Raw genomic sequence first — 19,480 nt, 5'->3', positions numbered from 1 at the left:
ATTTTATATATTTCTTTTTATTTCGAATACAGAGAAGCGATCGCCAGCTAAGGATCATTTCCACGCTTTCGAAATATGTTTCAACTAGATTTACATAGAGTATACAGAATATATAAATTTAAAAAAAGTGTTTTTTTTATTTTTCTTGCAAAGCGACAAACGTCACTACATTATTCATCTTTCAAATTATGTTTTCCTTTACGACCTCTTCAGCAGTTTCATCAACATTTAATGCCACTAGTAACTACTAATAAATGCTATTTTATTACATAAATTACATTCATTTTATAGTTTGCGTTAATCGATTAAGATTAATTAAATTTAGCCAATGCTTGTATAATTTTATTCGTCAAATTATTGTTGAAAGATAAAAAAATAGCAAAGAAGTAGTAAGGCTTTATATTTCATACCGTTGCTATTTTGCTCTTATTAATCCACGTCAGAGCACTTTGTAGAAATATAAACTCGAAGGGATTAAAAATCAACCATAATGAAATAATAAAAAAAAAAACATACGACGTATTAAAGCATCAGACGTATTTAAAATTACCAACTATAATCTTTTTATCTCCACATGCACAAATAAAAAAAAATGTTGCCCTTTAGTTTTGTAGTTGTATGAAACGATCTGATATCTGGTTCGATTCCCGTGTCACTAGAAAACAATTATGATTGACTTGATATGTATATTAAAATAAATATGCTACATAATATAAGTTTTACGATGTATAGTTGTCCTTAAATTGCTGGTATGGATAAAGTTTGAAAATATTCATTATTTAAGTGGTCTGGGTACCACCCACTCAGTCAATTATTCTACTGCTAAACAGCAGTACTTTGTATTTCTGTATTCCAGAAGAGCAAGAGAAGTGAAATGAATGCAGGGGAGAAACCACTATATATTAAGATTAAAAACATTTTTATCGCTTTAAAATACTTAATAATATATTAATTCACACTAATAAGGCAAGTCGCGTTTAATAACTAGTTTATAAAACAAATAAACGTTTAAAGTATAATCGATCAAGCACACTGCTATCTTGAGCTTTGTTTTATTTTTAAAATAATCCTTTTATTGAGTTTTATAAGGACGAATATTCATGACAGACGACATTTTGTTTAATTGCTACATACTTTGAGGCCGGGCGGTAAAAAAATTGCCATTATCTTTACGACATGTTCGTTTAAATAGATGAGATTTTATTACAATATTTCAATTTTTTTTATTTTTATCATTATCTGATTCTGATTTTAAATTTTATTTATTATGTTGTATTTCGGTCGTGTTACATACAATATTTGACGGATCCGGTTTTTTAATATTATAGATTTATAAATAAACTAGTCTTGATTTATAGAGTTAATTTGATGTATACATTTTCTGAAAAACAATTAAAGGATATTGATACAATAATTGATTATCTGTCATTACTAAAAAAATCAAGACATATTATAAACAAAAATGTCATAGATAATTTTGGATGTATATTTTTATGTCTTTATTTTACTTGTGACAGTAAATATAAAAAAAAGTTTCAAGTAATGTTATTCGACGTTAATTAAACAAAAGAAGGCAATTTTATCTATAATATGTAAGTAATAAAAACGTTAAACACTTTATAAAGAATAGCATGAGCAGAATGCTGGATCCATAAACGCGATAATTGATCTTCTTTAGTACATTGTGTAAGGGCAATTAGGTTTTTCATCTCTCATATATTAAACATATAAACATACCTTCTACAGGAATAAATTCTTCGCTTTTTTTATTTACTAAACTCAGGTTATTTTTTATTTTTTTATTTTAATACAATGGGCATATAGTCTGTCAACCAAATATGGCGACATTAGTCAACAGCTGCCTTTGACACGTATCATTATTATAAGTCTTGACAATATCATATTTAATTTTTAACTAATGACAAGATGGTCTTTACTTTTATAAAAAAATAGACTGTAAATAAATAAACTAAAAGCGGTTTAAAAGATAGTTGAAATTTGAATGATCCAGAAACAAAGAAATTTTAAACGTTAGTTTTTATGATAAAAAAGAGAACATTTTAAAGACTTATCTTTATAGACATATATACGTGTGTGTTTTATAAAACGGTTTACATTTTAGATTTTTAATCTGTGCAAATAGTGACATCGATTTAATCTAACTCTTTTATAAATGATTTCTAATAAATAAACATCCTCACTTTATATATAATGAATTCCGCACACGACTAAGTAGTGACATATTCTGCATCCGTTAAAGAGTTAATATTATCTTAAATGTAATTTTTCCTCGTAATTTTATATCGAATGTGTTTTCATTAAGATAGAAGAGAAACGTCGGAATGTTTTTAATATCTGGTTTTATGACCTGCGTTCGTATGTGCATCTGTAAAAGGAGCGTAGAGTTTTAATATAAAATAATTATATATATCATTGTAATATTAATCAAATATAATATTTAATTTAACTAACTGATATTTTATACTAAAATTCCAGCTTTATAATTTATACAGAGGCATTAAAATCATAATGAAATCGCGATCGCTTAGCGCTCACTTGAGCTTCAATCGAAGCCAAATGGTCTCAATGAAAACGATATTTAATTATCCCACTCTATACAGCAATAAAGGTTCATTATCGGTTATTTTACAATATGCTCTTATATACCGTATCCGAAGACCACACACCGCGGTCTTGCAGATTAAAAAATATAAGCCGTCATACATTTTTGTCTCATAGAACTACTTCAATATTACAGATTAATAATTTTTAATTAATTTTGCAGTAAAACCTACAGCGTCAAGGCTAAAATTAAGACTTTCGAATGTAATCAAAAACTTAAACGTGTAACAAAATATATAACTTTTTAATTAATAATTTTACTATGACAATTTTTTTTTTTGTGACAAATTTGTAAAATAAATACCATGTCACAGACATTTGAATAATATTTTATATGATAAATATGAATGCACCATCAACATAATATCCACTCACTGATATCTACCTAAGTTCTACGCACGATATATGTGACAGAAAGAAGTCTCATTACACACGAAGATGACGCAAATCATCTGTGAAAACAATAAAAAAAAAAATATATTCATAATTCTAACAACAGTATAATTTATACAGCATCAAGTTATTGACGTTAATTAATCTTCTATAATGGTTGCATTCTCATGCGATCGTTTTCATTGAACATAATTTAATGGCGGGCCATCTTAAAAGGTAAAATGAAAGCGAAATGCCACGAGGTAAACAACGCTATTGAATTTACATAATTAACCAAACATGAATATCATTTAATGTTGGATATTGTTAAGATTGTAATTAACTTAAAATATACGATTATCAGCTGACACACAGATGTTAAGATTTCGCGCCAATATTGAAATGCATTTTTTGTTTCGTTTAAATTTTTATAATAACAATGCGCTTAGGCACCATAGCAAAAGACATTATATTAAATAAATATTCAAAATATTAATAAATTAAAATCTAATGATAAATACAATATTAATTTAAAATAAATAATTTTACTTTTTTAACAAAAAAGGCACAAATTAATCGTAGAATTAATTCTAAATTCAAAAGTGACTTATGGGCAAACTTTATGCTACCATTGATTTTTGAACAATGTTTAAGGCATGGATTGACCGCGTCTCATAAATCCATTGAGTTACATCATTAACATCGCGTGACTGTACACCATAAGAGAGCTTGTCCTGGGTGTTTACGACTATTTAAGCCATCCTAGGCCAATTTATTGAAGACCAATCACCTTTAGATTCATTAGTCGAGGACTTTGTTTCGTGACAGAACTGGTACTCATAGTTTAAATAATTGCAAATATATTTCTAAACTGAATTACAAAATAAAAGGTTTGTTAGTAAAGGTCAGTACTTGTTAGTACTGATGAGTTGCTAAAGTTTTTTTTTTGTCAATTATCAACAATTTGGAAGTATTTCTGAACCTGTTATTATTCTATATTTACCATGACTTGTTTAATATTTAAAACAAACATAGTACATATATTCAAATATATGTGGAAAAAATCACAGATGAAAAACAGTTTTATAATTTTCATTAGCAACCAGAATTAATATAAGTTAGGTTTAATATGCTCATATTATGCTATAGACTTATAGAAATATTCTTTTTGTCATTCTACAAGATTTTATTAATTGAAATATACCTATATAGGAAAATATAAAAAAGTAGAACGTAGTATCAGTAGTAATTTAATCAAACTTTATATCAATGGTAACACTAAAAGATTACGTATAAACTATTTAAAAAAAAAAACATTCCATTCTCAAAACAAAAACCGCGCAAATTTACTCAACTCTTTAAATAAGACGTACGCGATCAAGCGGTTCCTATGACAACATGGAATCCAAAATGGCCGCTGTCTTATCAGGTTATTGGAGATTGCCGTTAGTACCGCTACTGATGTAGTTTGTGCTGAAGTGGGCGCTGTGGGAAAATTATATATCATGCTAATTCGATACTTGCGAAATTTACCCACAAACCTTATATTCGTATTTCGCATTGCTTTGAAAATATTTAAAACATATGTAAGTATTTGTGAATCCACGTTGAGTATATCACACGGAGTATAAATAACTAAACCGATCATTTATAATAATTAAATTATTGAATACATTACATATGTATTGTGCAAAGGTCAGTTAGTGACCTGTAACACATAAGGTTTTATATCATAAGCGTTAGTAAGATATCAAAAATTATTTTATTAATTATACATTTATATACATTGCCACAAGAGAACTAAAACCAACGAGCCAACTTTGTTATCTTAGTGTGCACGACAGCTACGCTTGACACTCGCTAAACGTCATATTACATTACTAGTATCTGCTTAGTGACCAACCGCTGGCCACGATTTTTTTCTAAAGTCTATCTAGACAAATAATTAAAACAGTCAATCATTAAAAAAAAATAGGAAACCAATTCGCATTTTGAAAAAAGAATTCATGTATTTTGTCTCCCTTTAATAGAGATAGAAATAAAACTACATCTGTTTAAAGTATTGTTGATTTTAATACATTATTTATTGTGCACTTATCTTGATCTAAAATACCACAATAAATCTCGGTACTATATGCAGGAGCTATTCGTTCGCTTTAAAATGAACGCTATTAAGAATCAACCTCTACCGTATCGGGGGGACAATTCGAAGCCCAGCTTTCTATGGGGCAACATAAGCCTAGGTTTAGTTGAAACATTGAATCGGCTATGAAACTTTTAGCTGTCATTGTACGGAATTATTAAATAAGCGAACCCATAAAGATTAACTCGTTTTAATCCTTGCGATTCTCTTATTAATTTTTTTAATGTCGCTATAACAGTAATAAAATTAAAGATTTTTTTTTTAAATAACATAGTGAACTTATATCATTGTTTTTAATTATTTATACTTTGTATCATTGACTTATAAAAACTTGCAACATTACCAGATGAAAAAATACATCATAAATTTTAGAAAAAACGTAACATCGTAACTTATCTTAAGAATTAAAAAAAAAAACAATTGTCATAAGGCTTCGTCTTCTAAATATGTCTTTCTATCGTCGTAAATCCTCATGCCATGCCTTATTCCGTATAAACCTAAAGCAATCAGAACGCAATTCCTAAACGAAACTCCCGTCAACATTCATAGAGTTTACCAAAATGTTACAATCGAACTTAAAACCGAATGGCTATCCGTAATAGGAGCACGTCCCAGCCTATCTACATCGCTAGATCCTATCTTATCCACATTGTAATCCTTATAATTTACAATGTAAAAGTTTAATGGACTATTACTGTCATTGCGAGGTCGGTAGATACTTCTATTAATGCCGGTTTAATCCGGCTTAACGTTATATATATGTGTGTGTGTGTATAATTTCATCGTAAACTTTGCATGTGTTTAGAAATAGTTTTGATGGAGATTTAATTTACGAAATCATTTTTTTTAAACGTGGGAGTCGTATGTCGGCAAGGGATTTTTTGTTGATCCATCAAATCACCACTGGAGCCTTAATCTGTATTAAGAACTGTTAATGCAAATCTCAACAAAAAAAATAATCTCTATAACGTTTACTTGAAATTCATTTTTAAATTTACCTTTAAATAAATTTAAATCTTATCTTAAAAAACATAAATAGATGAGGCTTATTACAAAATACAAGAAGATAATAAATGTAATTTTATATAGTTGACCGTGCATTACATTTGAGAAAAGAGCAACTCCTTTGCCAGTTCTTCGCGGTAGAATCTATATTCAGTACCGGCGGTAGATTTGTGCCTTTGAATCAAGTATAATTTGAATTATTCATAATAAATAATCATTAACTACTAAGTCCAATATAACTCAAAGAAATAAGGTATAATTGATAGAATAATTTTGAAAATATTTTATTTTAAGCAAGTGTTTATAAATTATTTTTAGTATTACAATACAATAGAATCAGAAAGAGTAGATTATATATACTTATATATATAGGTTTATATGCACGAATGCACACAAACCTACTGAAAGATCATTTAATAGTCGCACTAAAGAGTCCTGAAGTTGGGACTGTTCTGTGAATTGAAATATTTTTATTATGTTATTTTCAAAGTGTGGATAATCAATCTAAACATCCGAGTGAAATTTTAAATGTACTAAAAATAAAAAAGTTTTTAAATGTAGTTCTAAATTTAAATCATAATAAATATCCTTGAATTAATAAGCCATACTCCGGACGTAACAAATATGAATGCACCTCGGTTTGCATTTACGGAAAATACATTTACAAATGATAAATATTCAAATTAAGAATCACATTTAAGTTTAATTAGAAACGGAATATAATGTTTTAATCTTCAATCTAAAATTAATAATTGTAGGCGGTAATTTATAGTTTTCGTTATCTAAAAATGTTTTAAGCACAGACCTCCTTCTAGAATACGCATATTGTGAAACATCATTTCATTGGTCGCGCCGCCGCGGGCGCACAACACTTGCCTTGCAAGCGTTCACTGTTTAATTTTCAATTTAGATCGCAATTTGCGATGAGAGCACCGAGCGCCCAAACTTGGCTCACTCACGGATAGATTTATACGCACATATGACTATGTACCCACACGGAATATATTAAAACGAATTAACTCACGTAAGTTATGAGCCCGCGCCGGATTCTACAGATAAGCTTTAATGAAAATTGCGACTTTTTTTAACAAATTCGCGGGGAGGCGGGCTAAGAGATAAAAGGGATTGATCTGTCTCAATGACTAATTGTCCGCTCGCCCGATGAAGTAGGCTTGTTTTATCGTAATTGAACACGCTCGAACAATGTGTTTATGGGTAATTTTTTGTAGTCTCATTACGTTCTTAAGCAAAATAAATACTTGGAATTTGTATGGAACACGAGGAAATATTCTTCGTCCTAAATATGACTTTGTAACTTTCGAATCGTTTCACGAAACATTTATAAATGCATGAAGTCGTCAACACTAACAATATCGTTCGTGGCGCAATCAACTCTGACATTTCACTCAGCTGACATTTTCAGCAACAGTAATTTAATCAAAAATAGCAAATTATCAGTAGTCACGCCATATCCTTACTTTTCCAATAAACATAGGTAATCGGTACCGATTTGCAATGAAGAGATTGACGCATTTTATTTATTATTATATCGATTTCAAAGTTTAATTGAGGTAATAAGGTTAGTTGCAATAGAAAGACTTCCCTGTAGTCTATTATAAATACATTAATCGTAATAAAGTTAAGTTCATATTTTTATATGAACTTAACTTAACTTATATATATTATTTCGGAAAACTAATTTAATATTTTCAATATTTAATAAGTGTCATTTAACTTGTTATTATAAGCCAAATCTTATTTCGTTCCTATAAATATACTACCTTAAGGCACAATTTGTGTCTGTACTTTCCGAAATATTTACTTTTTTAAATTACAATTCGGATAATTGCGTGCGTTTTTGGTGATCTAATTAAATAATTTTATATAAAGTACAGACTACGTATGCTGCTTAATAAACTTCTATTTATTATAGTTAATGTGATATGCACTAGAAGTATTAAAAATAACTAACTCACCTTTAAAATACAGCTGCCGACGGCTTCATTCTCTGCTACGGTCACGTTGTAGAAGGATTGGTCGAAGATTGGCTCGTTATCATTCACATCTAAAACTGTCACCAATAACGTCGCGGTCGACGACAATGGTGGATTACCACGATCACTAGCTACCACTGTTAACCTCGGCATGGGATTCGTTTCACAATCAACACGAGCACGCGTTGTAACTAAACCAGAACGCTCATCGATCGAAAACCAATCAGATTGTGGTGTAGGCAGTAAAGAATACCTAATATCAGAATTTTCTCCTTCATCTACATCACTTGCAGATACCTGGAGGACAGGCGTGCCTGGAGCTGCCGCTTCCGGGACACTAGTTTTATAAACACTCTCTAGAAAAACCGGTGGGTTATCATTAACATCAGTCACACGAAGACTGATGATGCGAGATGCGTGTAATGGAGGAGAACCCTTATCTGTTGCAACAACATTCAGAGTGTACGAGGACTGGGACTCTCTGTCCAAAGGTAAAGCTACTACTACTAAATATATAATATTATCGTGCGTCCGTAAATCGAAATGTCCGTCACCGCCACTTAATGTAACATTTACGTTTGCATATTCAGTTTTGGAATCGGGATCATGTACTGATATTCTCGCTACGAATTCGTCTAACTGTGCTGATTCGGATATTTTGGGAGTAGCGTCATCACTTAGAAAAATCACATCAATTGTTGGTTGATTATCGTTAACATCAGTAACGCGAATAGACACAAATGCCGTCGTCTCTAATGGCTGAGCGCCTTTGTCTCTGGCAACGACAACCAACTCATGCAATTCTTTGGTCTCAAAATCTAAAGCCTTATTCACAGTTACTTCACCAGTATTAGGATCTATTTTAAACATGTTCTCTTTATCACTCTGTCGTCTATTTATCGAGTATTCAATCAAGCCATTTTCACCAGCATCAGAATCTATGGCGAACACTTTCAGCACAGCTGTTCCAACTGTAGCGTTTTCTGGTATCATGGCTGAATATGCACTTTCCGCAAATACCGGTGGATTATCGTTAACATCTAATATGGTAATATTTACAGTCATCGTCCCTCTTAATGGTGGTGTACCACCATCTAGCGCTTCTATGACCAACTCATAATGATCAGTAGTTTCCCTATCAAGGAAACCATTGATTTGAAGGTCCAGATAAAGCACGCCGTCACGCTCTCTGTGCGAGGACAACCTAAATGCATTATCTGTATTTCCAGATACAATATTGTATCTCTGTGTATTGAATACCCCTAAATCCTCATCTTTGGCTGGATTTAGTTTTCTTTTAACGTCTCTAGGAGTATTTTCCGAAAACTCAACGTTCATGAGTGCGGCGGGGAAGGTTGGCGCGTTATCGTTTTCATCCGATACGCGGACTACTACTCGAACATTATCACCGCTCGCGGGTATAGCGACTAGAGCGTAATGGTCTCTATTTTCTCTATCTAAAGGCACTCGAGTCCTTATTTCTCCTGTGTGGGGATCGATTTTGAGGTCGTCATTCACCGCACTACCCGGAGCTGGGACGATGGTGTATGGTGGTGCGGCATCAGGCAACTCGTCGCCGAGGTGACCAACAAGGGTGCCGGCACGAGCATTTTCTCGGACGGTAAATTCTCTGACGTGCTCGGCCGCCGCCGAAGCGACGAGCAAGCAGATGATGGCGCGCAACATCGCGCGTCAATGTTTCTCACCGTTCACGCATTGTCACTCACACCTGAAATAAAAAAAGAAACGACTTTAATTACATATAAAAGAAATTAATTATGAATTATAAAAAGGAAAGTTTTATATAAAGTTAAATAATAAACAGACCATATTATAATATGTGAGAAGTATCTCAGTGAAAGGCTCATTAATGACATAAAGACTTTCATCTCAAATTATTGTGAGTATAAACGCGTGCTCCGAACCACTAATTCTCGCAGTGAATTCAGAGTATGCGTGTCGGTCATTCAAATCCAACGAAAAGAAAACCTGAGCAAAAAATCCAACAATCGATATTTTATAATTAAACAACAGGTCTCGTTAGTATCGCCTTAAAGATCTTAATATTCATTTAGAATTATTTAAAGAAAAACCATTACACCGGAGTTATTCTAAAACGATACTAAATATATCTTACAATCTTAACTATCTGTTGATTAAGTTGACCTCTTAATTTAATCTGAACTCTGAAGCCGTTGTGCATATAAAAAAAACGCACTCGATTCCGATTTTAAAACTTATTCAGATTACACCTCCTGCTAAATCTTAAGCTTTAAGGAAATTAGTATGAATACATTAAAATTATCAATATTTATTTTTATCATTTTTAATTAATATTTCGTGGAAGACTATAATATATATAAAAACCTTATATTCACTTAACAATTCGTGTGAAATAAGTATTGAATATTATTACAGGTAACACAAATATAAAAAATATACTTTATTCGAGTAAGCTCTATCGAGTATTTGAATCGATATTTTAAATGATTAAATTAAATGTAATGCTACGTTGATTATCTCGATAACCGGCTACAAGCTCAATCACCCTTTTTTAAATATTTAAATACATTGAGAATTAAAATTAAAAATAAACGTTTGCTTAATAAAATGACTTACAAATGTAAACTATGTATACATGTAAATTAAATATATATATATATATATATATATATATATATGTAAAATAATAAATAGTAATTTTAAAACATCTTATAAAAATATGTTCAAAACCTTTGGTCGAAACTAAAATTACCTGACTGAATTATTTATAATTAGAGTTTTAATTATTTTATACTTTTTTTTTAAAGATACAAGTTGATAAGAAATACGTAACTCGGTATGTTATATACATACAGGTTTCCGTGTAAGACGGTGCGCGTTTTTCGTCGTAATAAAAATGTATTTTTATTGAACCAGACGGAGAACATTAAACGGACAAAATGAGATTGTATTAATGCATTTAAAAATGAAGATCAAAAATTGAACTTATGTTTAATTTTTATATCAGAAACACTTAAACTTATGTTTTACGTTTATTATACTTATCTCTTAATGTTTATTTAAAAAATATTAAAATGCTTCTCGCCCTACTTAACAGCCGCACGAGTTAGATATTTAGATATACTTGGGATTAATAGTACGGGATCAATTGATCTCTTTGGCTGTTACCAGCCAGACTAACCAGTAATATATCTTATCAAACGTCCCACGCTAATTTTTAAACGTTCTTAAAAATATTTCTGAAACGAATGGACTAAATAATAAAATTTATCTGCAAGTTTATTAACGATAACTGTTTAAAATCACTTATCAGTTATTTATTTTGAAAAAGATTTTAAATATAATAATAATATATTTTATTTAATTTTTTTGTATATGGTAACTCTGACTTAAACTTACTTTGTATTAATGTCTGCTAGAACTATAAATTTCCTTATTTTATTTTAACATTAGTAGATATTTATATATATATATATTATTTTATTTTAACGTTTTACGTACGTCAGTACAGCGCCTGAGCCAACAAATTTATCTGAACTAAGTCATGATAAGCATTAAGTATATCTCAACTACATACAATACAACACATCGTATCACATATTATAAATTTGTCAATGTAGCCTATTTATGTTTTTTTATTTTTTATTTTACTTTTCATTGTATGAACTTACCTTTACGTGCAACTTTGATTTGATTGTATAGTATTTTTGCCTATAGGAATTTAGATAGGATTAATGATTGTGTAATTATTAAATTATCAGTGCTAACTTAACTGATGTATGTTTTATTATATTTTTTTCCCTTAATAAATAAATATATCACATCGCCTTTATATACTATTTTATAAGCGTTAACTTAACTTGCTGTTTTTAAAAAATTTTAGAACAGACAAAACATAACGAGATTAACCTTTTATATATGTTTTAAATTGAAAACGTTGTCAATAATGTATTAAATATATGAGGTTTTCCATTCTGTCATATCATAAAAGTGAATATAATAAAATGAAATTAATTTGTGTCCTTTTTAAATTGGACGGTTTGTAGTGTAACTTATTGTTATCATCTCAAGTTTTGTATATTGATATTATTATTAAGATATATTTGAAATAGAACAAACAGTACAATGTTTATATAATATGCAACTAGGTACGTTTTATGAGACTCAAAATATAAATGTTCAAAAAATATTCAAGTTAATTTGTTGTTAAAACTTAACCAAATTACATTATTGAAATATTTACTTCAAAAATCGTTGAAATTTCACAAAATGTGGGTCAGTAAATATAAAAATGATCAAAGTGTCGGAAAACGCCAGAAAGTCGCGGCTTCCAGACGAATTAGTGTCAAAAATGCCGCGCGCGCCGGGCGGTGAACGTTAACGATTCAGAATTTCGCAGAGAACTATGCGCGCGCGCATGACTTATTGTGCGAACCTTACGAGCTGCGACGTTCTTTTTTAAATGGATTTTGCCGACGGCTGAACGGTTATCATTCTTGATAGGTTAACTTTGGTTTTATTTCAACTGTTTTAAAGTTATCATAATTGTTTGTTTGACTATTGCAAGTCTGCGACGAATATGTTACGATGTTGTGTGCCTACACTCCTGTTATTCTGCACATCAGATTTAACGTTTCGTCGTATTATGAGAGCTAAGAACTAGAGCGATTGCGCATATACATGTAAACTTTAAAACCTATATAATAACGCACAGTTTGTTAATCTCGAAACCAAAAAAAAATCAATAAAAGTTTATTTTAAAATCATAAAAATATTCAAGTATGTATGTTATTTTATAAATGTATCATCATACTAGAATATTTCTAATTCTATTACATCAAGATAACGCAATAAATAATTTCTATATTGCATAAACTGCATGTGTCCTAAGAGGGAAAACTGCAAGCATTTTTGCTACGATTCACGCAATCACGATATGAACTAAAAAAAATATATTTTAATAATTAATATAATTAGATAAGAATTTTATACGCATTGAATAGATATTATTCTTTTGAAAAATTAACCGAACCTATATCTATTATTACGTTTAATAAGTTACATTATTTGATATTATATTGTTGATTTAGGAAGTGCTTTCAAAGAACTATCTGAGTAGAAATTGTTTTAATTTCTTGATACATCTGAAATATATGGTTTATCATTCAATATTTATTAATTAAAAAAAAAAAGGATGTACATATCAATTTAGATATAATAAATAGGTAAAAAGATTGAGAACTATCGAGACATTTAAAATATTGTAAATGTCATGTTAATCTATACATTCTTAAAATTATAACACTCAATTGTATTCAATATTACTTAAATTTAAATATAATTAAACATAACGAATTTACAGTCATTATTTATAGAAAAATAATCCATAAAATTTCTTAATATTTCTTGATAAATAAGGCAATTGAAAACAAATATTTAAATGATAATAACACTGTGAATATTTAAAACTTCTATCCATTTAAAACGTTTTTAGTTTCAATTACAAAATTAATAAGTATTTTTATTGTTAAAATTCGTTATACGTTGAATAATATTGTACAGATAATAAGAATAACAATGTTTAGATAAATGCGGTTTTTGCGTGATAAGCGTTAAAAAAATACTGCGATCTTTAATATAAATTTAGATAGACAATGTACATACATACATAACAAAACGCATATACTTTAAGCACAATAGTCACTCAAGTAAAACCCCACTTTACTTATACATTTATAAAGTCACTTTGCATTGAATATGATTGTTATCGATGCAAAGCCTTAGCACATATCAAGACGCCTGTTGAACTCCGTAAGTAAAGACTAACCGTCGCAACAAAGGCATAAAAAGTCCATACATAAATTGTATCTATGACTATTTGTCTAGACTTTTGTTCATTGATTGAGATCATATTCATATTTAATAACACGTATGCAATGTTGTATATATTATGTTTGAATATGTAAAAATATAGAAACAACTGGTGTGCTTATAATATATTTTAACTAGATAATTATTCCAGCTGAATTGAAGCAAATGCTGTTAAAATGGCACACAACATAGAAAAGCTATTCAAACATTGTTTATATATGTTATATATATCGTCATGAAATTACTTTGAGTTTAGTTTGAAATTGTCTTTGGTTTGAAAATGTTTCAAGTGTATTCATTAATAATTTTAAATACAGTTTACACACATTATCCGATCATAAAGAAACACAAGAAGAAAGAAGCATAGAATAGTTTAAAATGGAATAAGTCTGAATCGTTCTCTATATATGGTTTCTCAAATAGAAATTACATATAACTGTGCATTAACGTGTTATATTTTGCGTAATTTTATGGAAACTTGGAACGCCATAGACTAAATTTTTAAATTGCGAATTTGAACTCTATATTGCATTGAGATGTTAAAATTATTTTTTAATAACGTCAATAAAGTCTTTATTTGTAAATAATGATAGAAACTCAGGAAATCTCTTAGCTCCCTAGGTTGGAGGCGCATTGGCGTAATATAAGGAATGGCCATTAGTTCTTACAGCGCCAATGTCTATGGGTGGTGACCACTTACCATCAAGTGTTCCATTTGCTAGCCTACTTATTACATAAAAAAACAACTGTAGTATTATATATTATAAAAATACAAAAATTGTATAGTAAAAAATTTATGCAATCAACGAAGATAACTCCAATAAAAAGAACATATTAAAAACCTAAAAATGGTAATACTCTTGTCCACATGAGGACGTAGGTGTTCAAGAAATTTAATGTTTAAAATTAAACACGCTTGTTACGTCTTAAATAAAATTTATGGTTAATGTAATATGTTATATGAGATGATAAAAAAAGTGTTTTATTTAACCTGATCATATAAATAAATTAAATTGAGCCGAGAGAGCCCAGCGCTAGGAACGAGTGTACCTTAACTAATGATTGCAGGATCAAACTTGAGACAAGCACCGTTGAATTTTCATTTGCTTAATTTGTGTTTATAATTCATCTCGCGCTCAGCGGCGAAGGAACACATCGTAAGGAAATCTGCATGTGTCTAATTTCAACGAAATTATACCGCATGTGTATCCGCCAACCCGTATTGGAGTAGCGTGATCGAATCCAAACTAAAACATTTACAGGTTTATACTTTACTTTTATATATTTCACCGTGGAAATGTTTCCAAAATAACTTTCATAAAACATGAAGGTTTTTATGAACTGTTTCTTGTTATATTTCCTTTTGTAACTATTCTGTTATAGTTTTTAAATAGAGTACAATATTATCACCAAAGCAAAGCTTTGCTTAGATAATCAAATAACACGTAATCTTTAATATTATTCCATAATAACGCTATAATTCTTTGTCTTAATACATTGCTTCATTAAAAGTTTATTAGACAAAACACTATAGAATATAATAACAATAATTGATTTTAATATGTTAAAACTTATCATTAGACATCGTTCCGACGTTAGAATTCCTAGATTTTGGAAGTCTTCTCTTTGATCAATGATGGCGCTTTAAACAAATCAGACTTCAAAATTCATTTAGCTAATAGCTTCTTATAAAAGACGGCAATCGAAGTTATAAGACTTCCTAAATATTTACAATGTAGATTTTAACTTATACGAACTCGGTAGGATAATATATAGAATACTTAAAGGCTAGGGAAACTAATACCCGAATCCTAATTCCAAATGAACGACGATCACAAGTTGTTCAAATAAATAGTCACATTATACTTGTCTTGCAAGTTGCAAATTTTTGACAACGAACAGGTTTTCGTCTCTACCTCGTGCCATTAGCTAAAATTCTTGTTTTATCGACCTCTAATGCAATTAAATTCAATATTAAATTTAAACATCAAAGATTTAATAACCGACTGTGACACATAAAAAGGGTAATGCATAAAACAGATTTGAAGCTTTTTGCGCTAAAATGTAATAGGTAGTCATAATTTTTTTTGCTACATTAACTACCTTATATTCATAAGATGTTTGATTAGTTTCTACGTATTCATTAAAAATATTTTATATTACTAATTGACGATGAATCCTAGATTGAAGGAAATCACATTAATGATAGTTACAGGTAAAAAATTGTAACACGACAAATCAATTTTAATTTATCTCTACTTCTTTCTAGTAACGGTTTCAATGTTAAATGATATTTATTAACACGAGTAGACATTAACAGATATATGGAAAGAGAGAGAACGAAAACTTGAATTATAATTTATTTGATATTTCAAAAATGTTCAAAACGATATTTCAGAGTTAAATTATCCTCGTTGAAAGTAACACATTTTTAATAAACAACGTTAGACTTACAGACGTTCAATATCAATAAACACGAATTGATAGATTTACAACACTTCACTAGTAATAAAGGTACAATAATACAAATTTTTTTTTTTTAATTTATCGAACGTTAAAACGTTCACACTAATTAATAAAAATCTGTCTAATTAATAACGAAAAATAATATTTATCGAAGCATTTTAATCGCATCTATAACGTATCGTCCCATTAATCTGTCTAGAATTTCGCAAATAGATAATCAAGTGAATTTAATTACGATTATACACAAAAATATCCAAGTAATAAAATTATGTATATATTTTTCTTGCCAGTAAACTATGATTTAATTTAATATGGATTTTATGTTACCACTATCTAGAGATCGCTGGATTTTTTACGATATACTTTTTTTACGCGCTAAGTATCATTTTACGATATGACAGAATATGTGGATCTAAATCGATGATTGCGGGTTCGAATTTAAGCAGCAGCTCTCAGGGTAAATTTTATTTCATCGTCGGAGAATAGTACATTGCGTATTAAATGAAGTCACAATTATATCCACATATAAGCAATTTAGCAGTGTGGTGGAAAAATCTCTAAGTATTACTCTATCAAGAAGCAGAATACAATTACTGATACAATTTAATTTTGACAAAAAAATACTAATATTTTAAGAAGAAAAATGTAATTTAATTATTTAATAAGTAAATTATTAATAGCAAAGGTTATTCATATTTTTTACTTAGGCTCAGTAATTAAGTCAACTATGAATTAGATTGAATTTCATAATATATATTACAATTTATTTCATAAAATCTTCTTAAATCTAATCTAATTATCTTTTTAATGAGCTTCAATGGTACCGACAAAACTCTGTATTTATTTTATTCTTAGTTATTCGAAGAATATATTTAATTTCATACATAGGTGAAGGAATTCTTATTATAAGTTAGAGATTAATAAATATAATTAAGCGTCACTATTTATTATATTTAAACATATGCTATTAACACTTTGAATGCGTTTGTAATTATAAGATATTTCCTCCTTCGCTTTGTTATTGAATTTCGATTGTAAGTTTCAAACTTCTAAATTATGTACCTAGCTAATGGACCCTAGGACTGGATGGTTGAAGAATTGATCAACACAGCTGTGTGTTGAAAAACCAGACCCACTGTGTGAGCTGGGTAATTAAAAATGTTAAATACAGTTATGCTGTCGATTGCTGTTACCTAAGCTGCTATCTAAGACTGAGCCGTTACATTATTTTAAATAACATTTAAATATTTATGAACACGCTAAAAGTTCGTACCTAAATATATTCCTATGCAAAATGTGTTTGAGGTAATCAAATATTTAATAAGATAAAAGGCTTATTTTTTAAGTTACTTATGGCAATTTTTGTATTTTGGATTATTTTAACAGAGTAATTGTGTTTCGTACCGGTTGTTCTCAGAATAATCTATTTTCAAATCGCTATTAATTTAGAACTACATGTTCAAGACATTAAAGTATATTAAATTGAAACTCTTTTAGTTTGCTTTCATTCGACTTATTACAAAAAAAAGGTTTAGTGATTATTTAATTTCATCCTTTAGTTTTCTAAGCTTTAATTCGACGTTAACGGTGTACTTATTTATCCTGAATTCATTTATTTCAAGTTTAGTATCTACGTTTCTATTCCTTTACCTAATTAAGTACATCATTAAAGTATATTTATACTCTTAACAAAATTCTTTTATCATTTAAAGATTCACGAAATATACAAAATAAAATCAACTTTGATATACAAACTAATGATCCCTTTAATTTAAATAAAAATATTTTTAAGAACATATTATTTTATATTAACTGATATTTATATATTTACAAATGTATACAGGCATATAGATAGCTTTTGATATAAGAATCATATATAAAGTATGAAGGTACCCACTAACTTAATAAGTCTCTACTTCTACTAACATTAAAACTCTACCTAAATACTTCACTATCTACTCTATTGACTTCGTTAGTAACTCTAATCTACGTTGTTTTATTTGCAAAGGTTGTAACTGCTAAATAGCAATAGTATGACGTGAAGGTAAATAACATTTAAGAGCTTCTAAACAAGCGCACCAATTCCAAAGAAATACACAGAAACCCACCTCCAGAATCCTTAACACAACACAACTTCATTCACCATAATCAATTCGTTATTTTTTTTTTAAATACTATCTAACACTTAACACAGACACAGCACTGCAATCCGGAACACTTTAGAATATAATATACAAAATACAACTAAAGAGGTTTGAGTGTAATAGTTTTCACTGAAACGTGTTTTTTTACGGCGAACGCGTGCAGCCGGTCGTTGCCAGGCTTCGGAAGGCACTGACGCTGTGGCAGGGGCCGCAGGGGGCCGCAGGGGCTAGGAGCCCCCCTCATAACAGGTTGCGCTCGCATACCGTTTTGAGCGCCAATTTCGAGGCTCCCTGGATAGGGACGCCGACGTTTCGACTTGATCCGTGGATAAGGTAATGATAAAAGATAAAGCCTACACAATTATTTATATTCTGTGGCGTATTGTTCGTTTTTTTTTTTAATTCAAAATTCGAATTCCTCTTTTTTATGAGTGACTATAATTTGATAATTTCGGTATTTAACAATTAAATGCAAGAATGAAGTGTTATAACAATAAAACAAAATGTATTATGAGCTAAATAAAATCAGTATTTTGCGATAAAAATAATTGGTCATATAAAAGACTTCAACGAGTGATATTTTCGTTTTACCGGTGCAATAACTACTAAATGGATTCCTGTGTTGAACACCGCTACATATAAACAAAAAACATAATTTAAGCATTTAGTTTATGGAATATCATTGATATTTTATCGATTTAAAAAAGATATACTATAATTCCATTATTAACTTACCATGACTTAGCATGAAAACTATTAATATTCGTAGTCTTTTATTTTCTCAAGATAACATACTGTTTATTAATTTAAAAAAAAAAGTTTTTTATATAATTATACTTTTACAAATAGTACGTAGCCTT

At 29.5% G+C, this 19,480-nt stretch overlaps 1 protein-coding gene across 1 annotated transcript in view; it reads right to left on the bottom strand.

Moving 5' to 3' along the window:
• The window catches only part of Ds (dachsous), a 274,093-nt gene extending 255,295 nt beyond the window's left edge, over positions 1-18,798 (bottom strand). Inside the window, exons 1-2 of the mRNA XM_026633661.2 lie at positions 18,585-18,798; positions 8,119-9,865 (exon numbers count right to left, since the gene is read on the bottom strand). Of these exons, the coding sequence (XP_026489446.2) occupies positions 8,119-9,822 (1,704 nt within the window). The 5' untranslated portion in view covers positions 9,823-9,865; positions 18,585-18,798. The remainder of the gene's footprint in view (positions 1-8,118; positions 9,866-18,584) is intronic.
• Positions 18,799-19,480: the final 682 nt, after the last annotated feature.

Source organism: Vanessa tameamea, chromosome 10 (assembly GCF_037043105.1).
Source record: "Vanessa tameamea isolate UH-Manoa-2023 chromosome 10, ilVanTame1 primary haplotype, whole genome shotgun sequence".
NCBI classification, from domain to species: domain Eukaryota; kingdom Metazoa; phylum Arthropoda; class Insecta; order Lepidoptera; family Nymphalidae; genus Vanessa; species Vanessa tameamea.
This window is presented reverse-complemented; position numbering and strand designations above follow the sequence as displayed.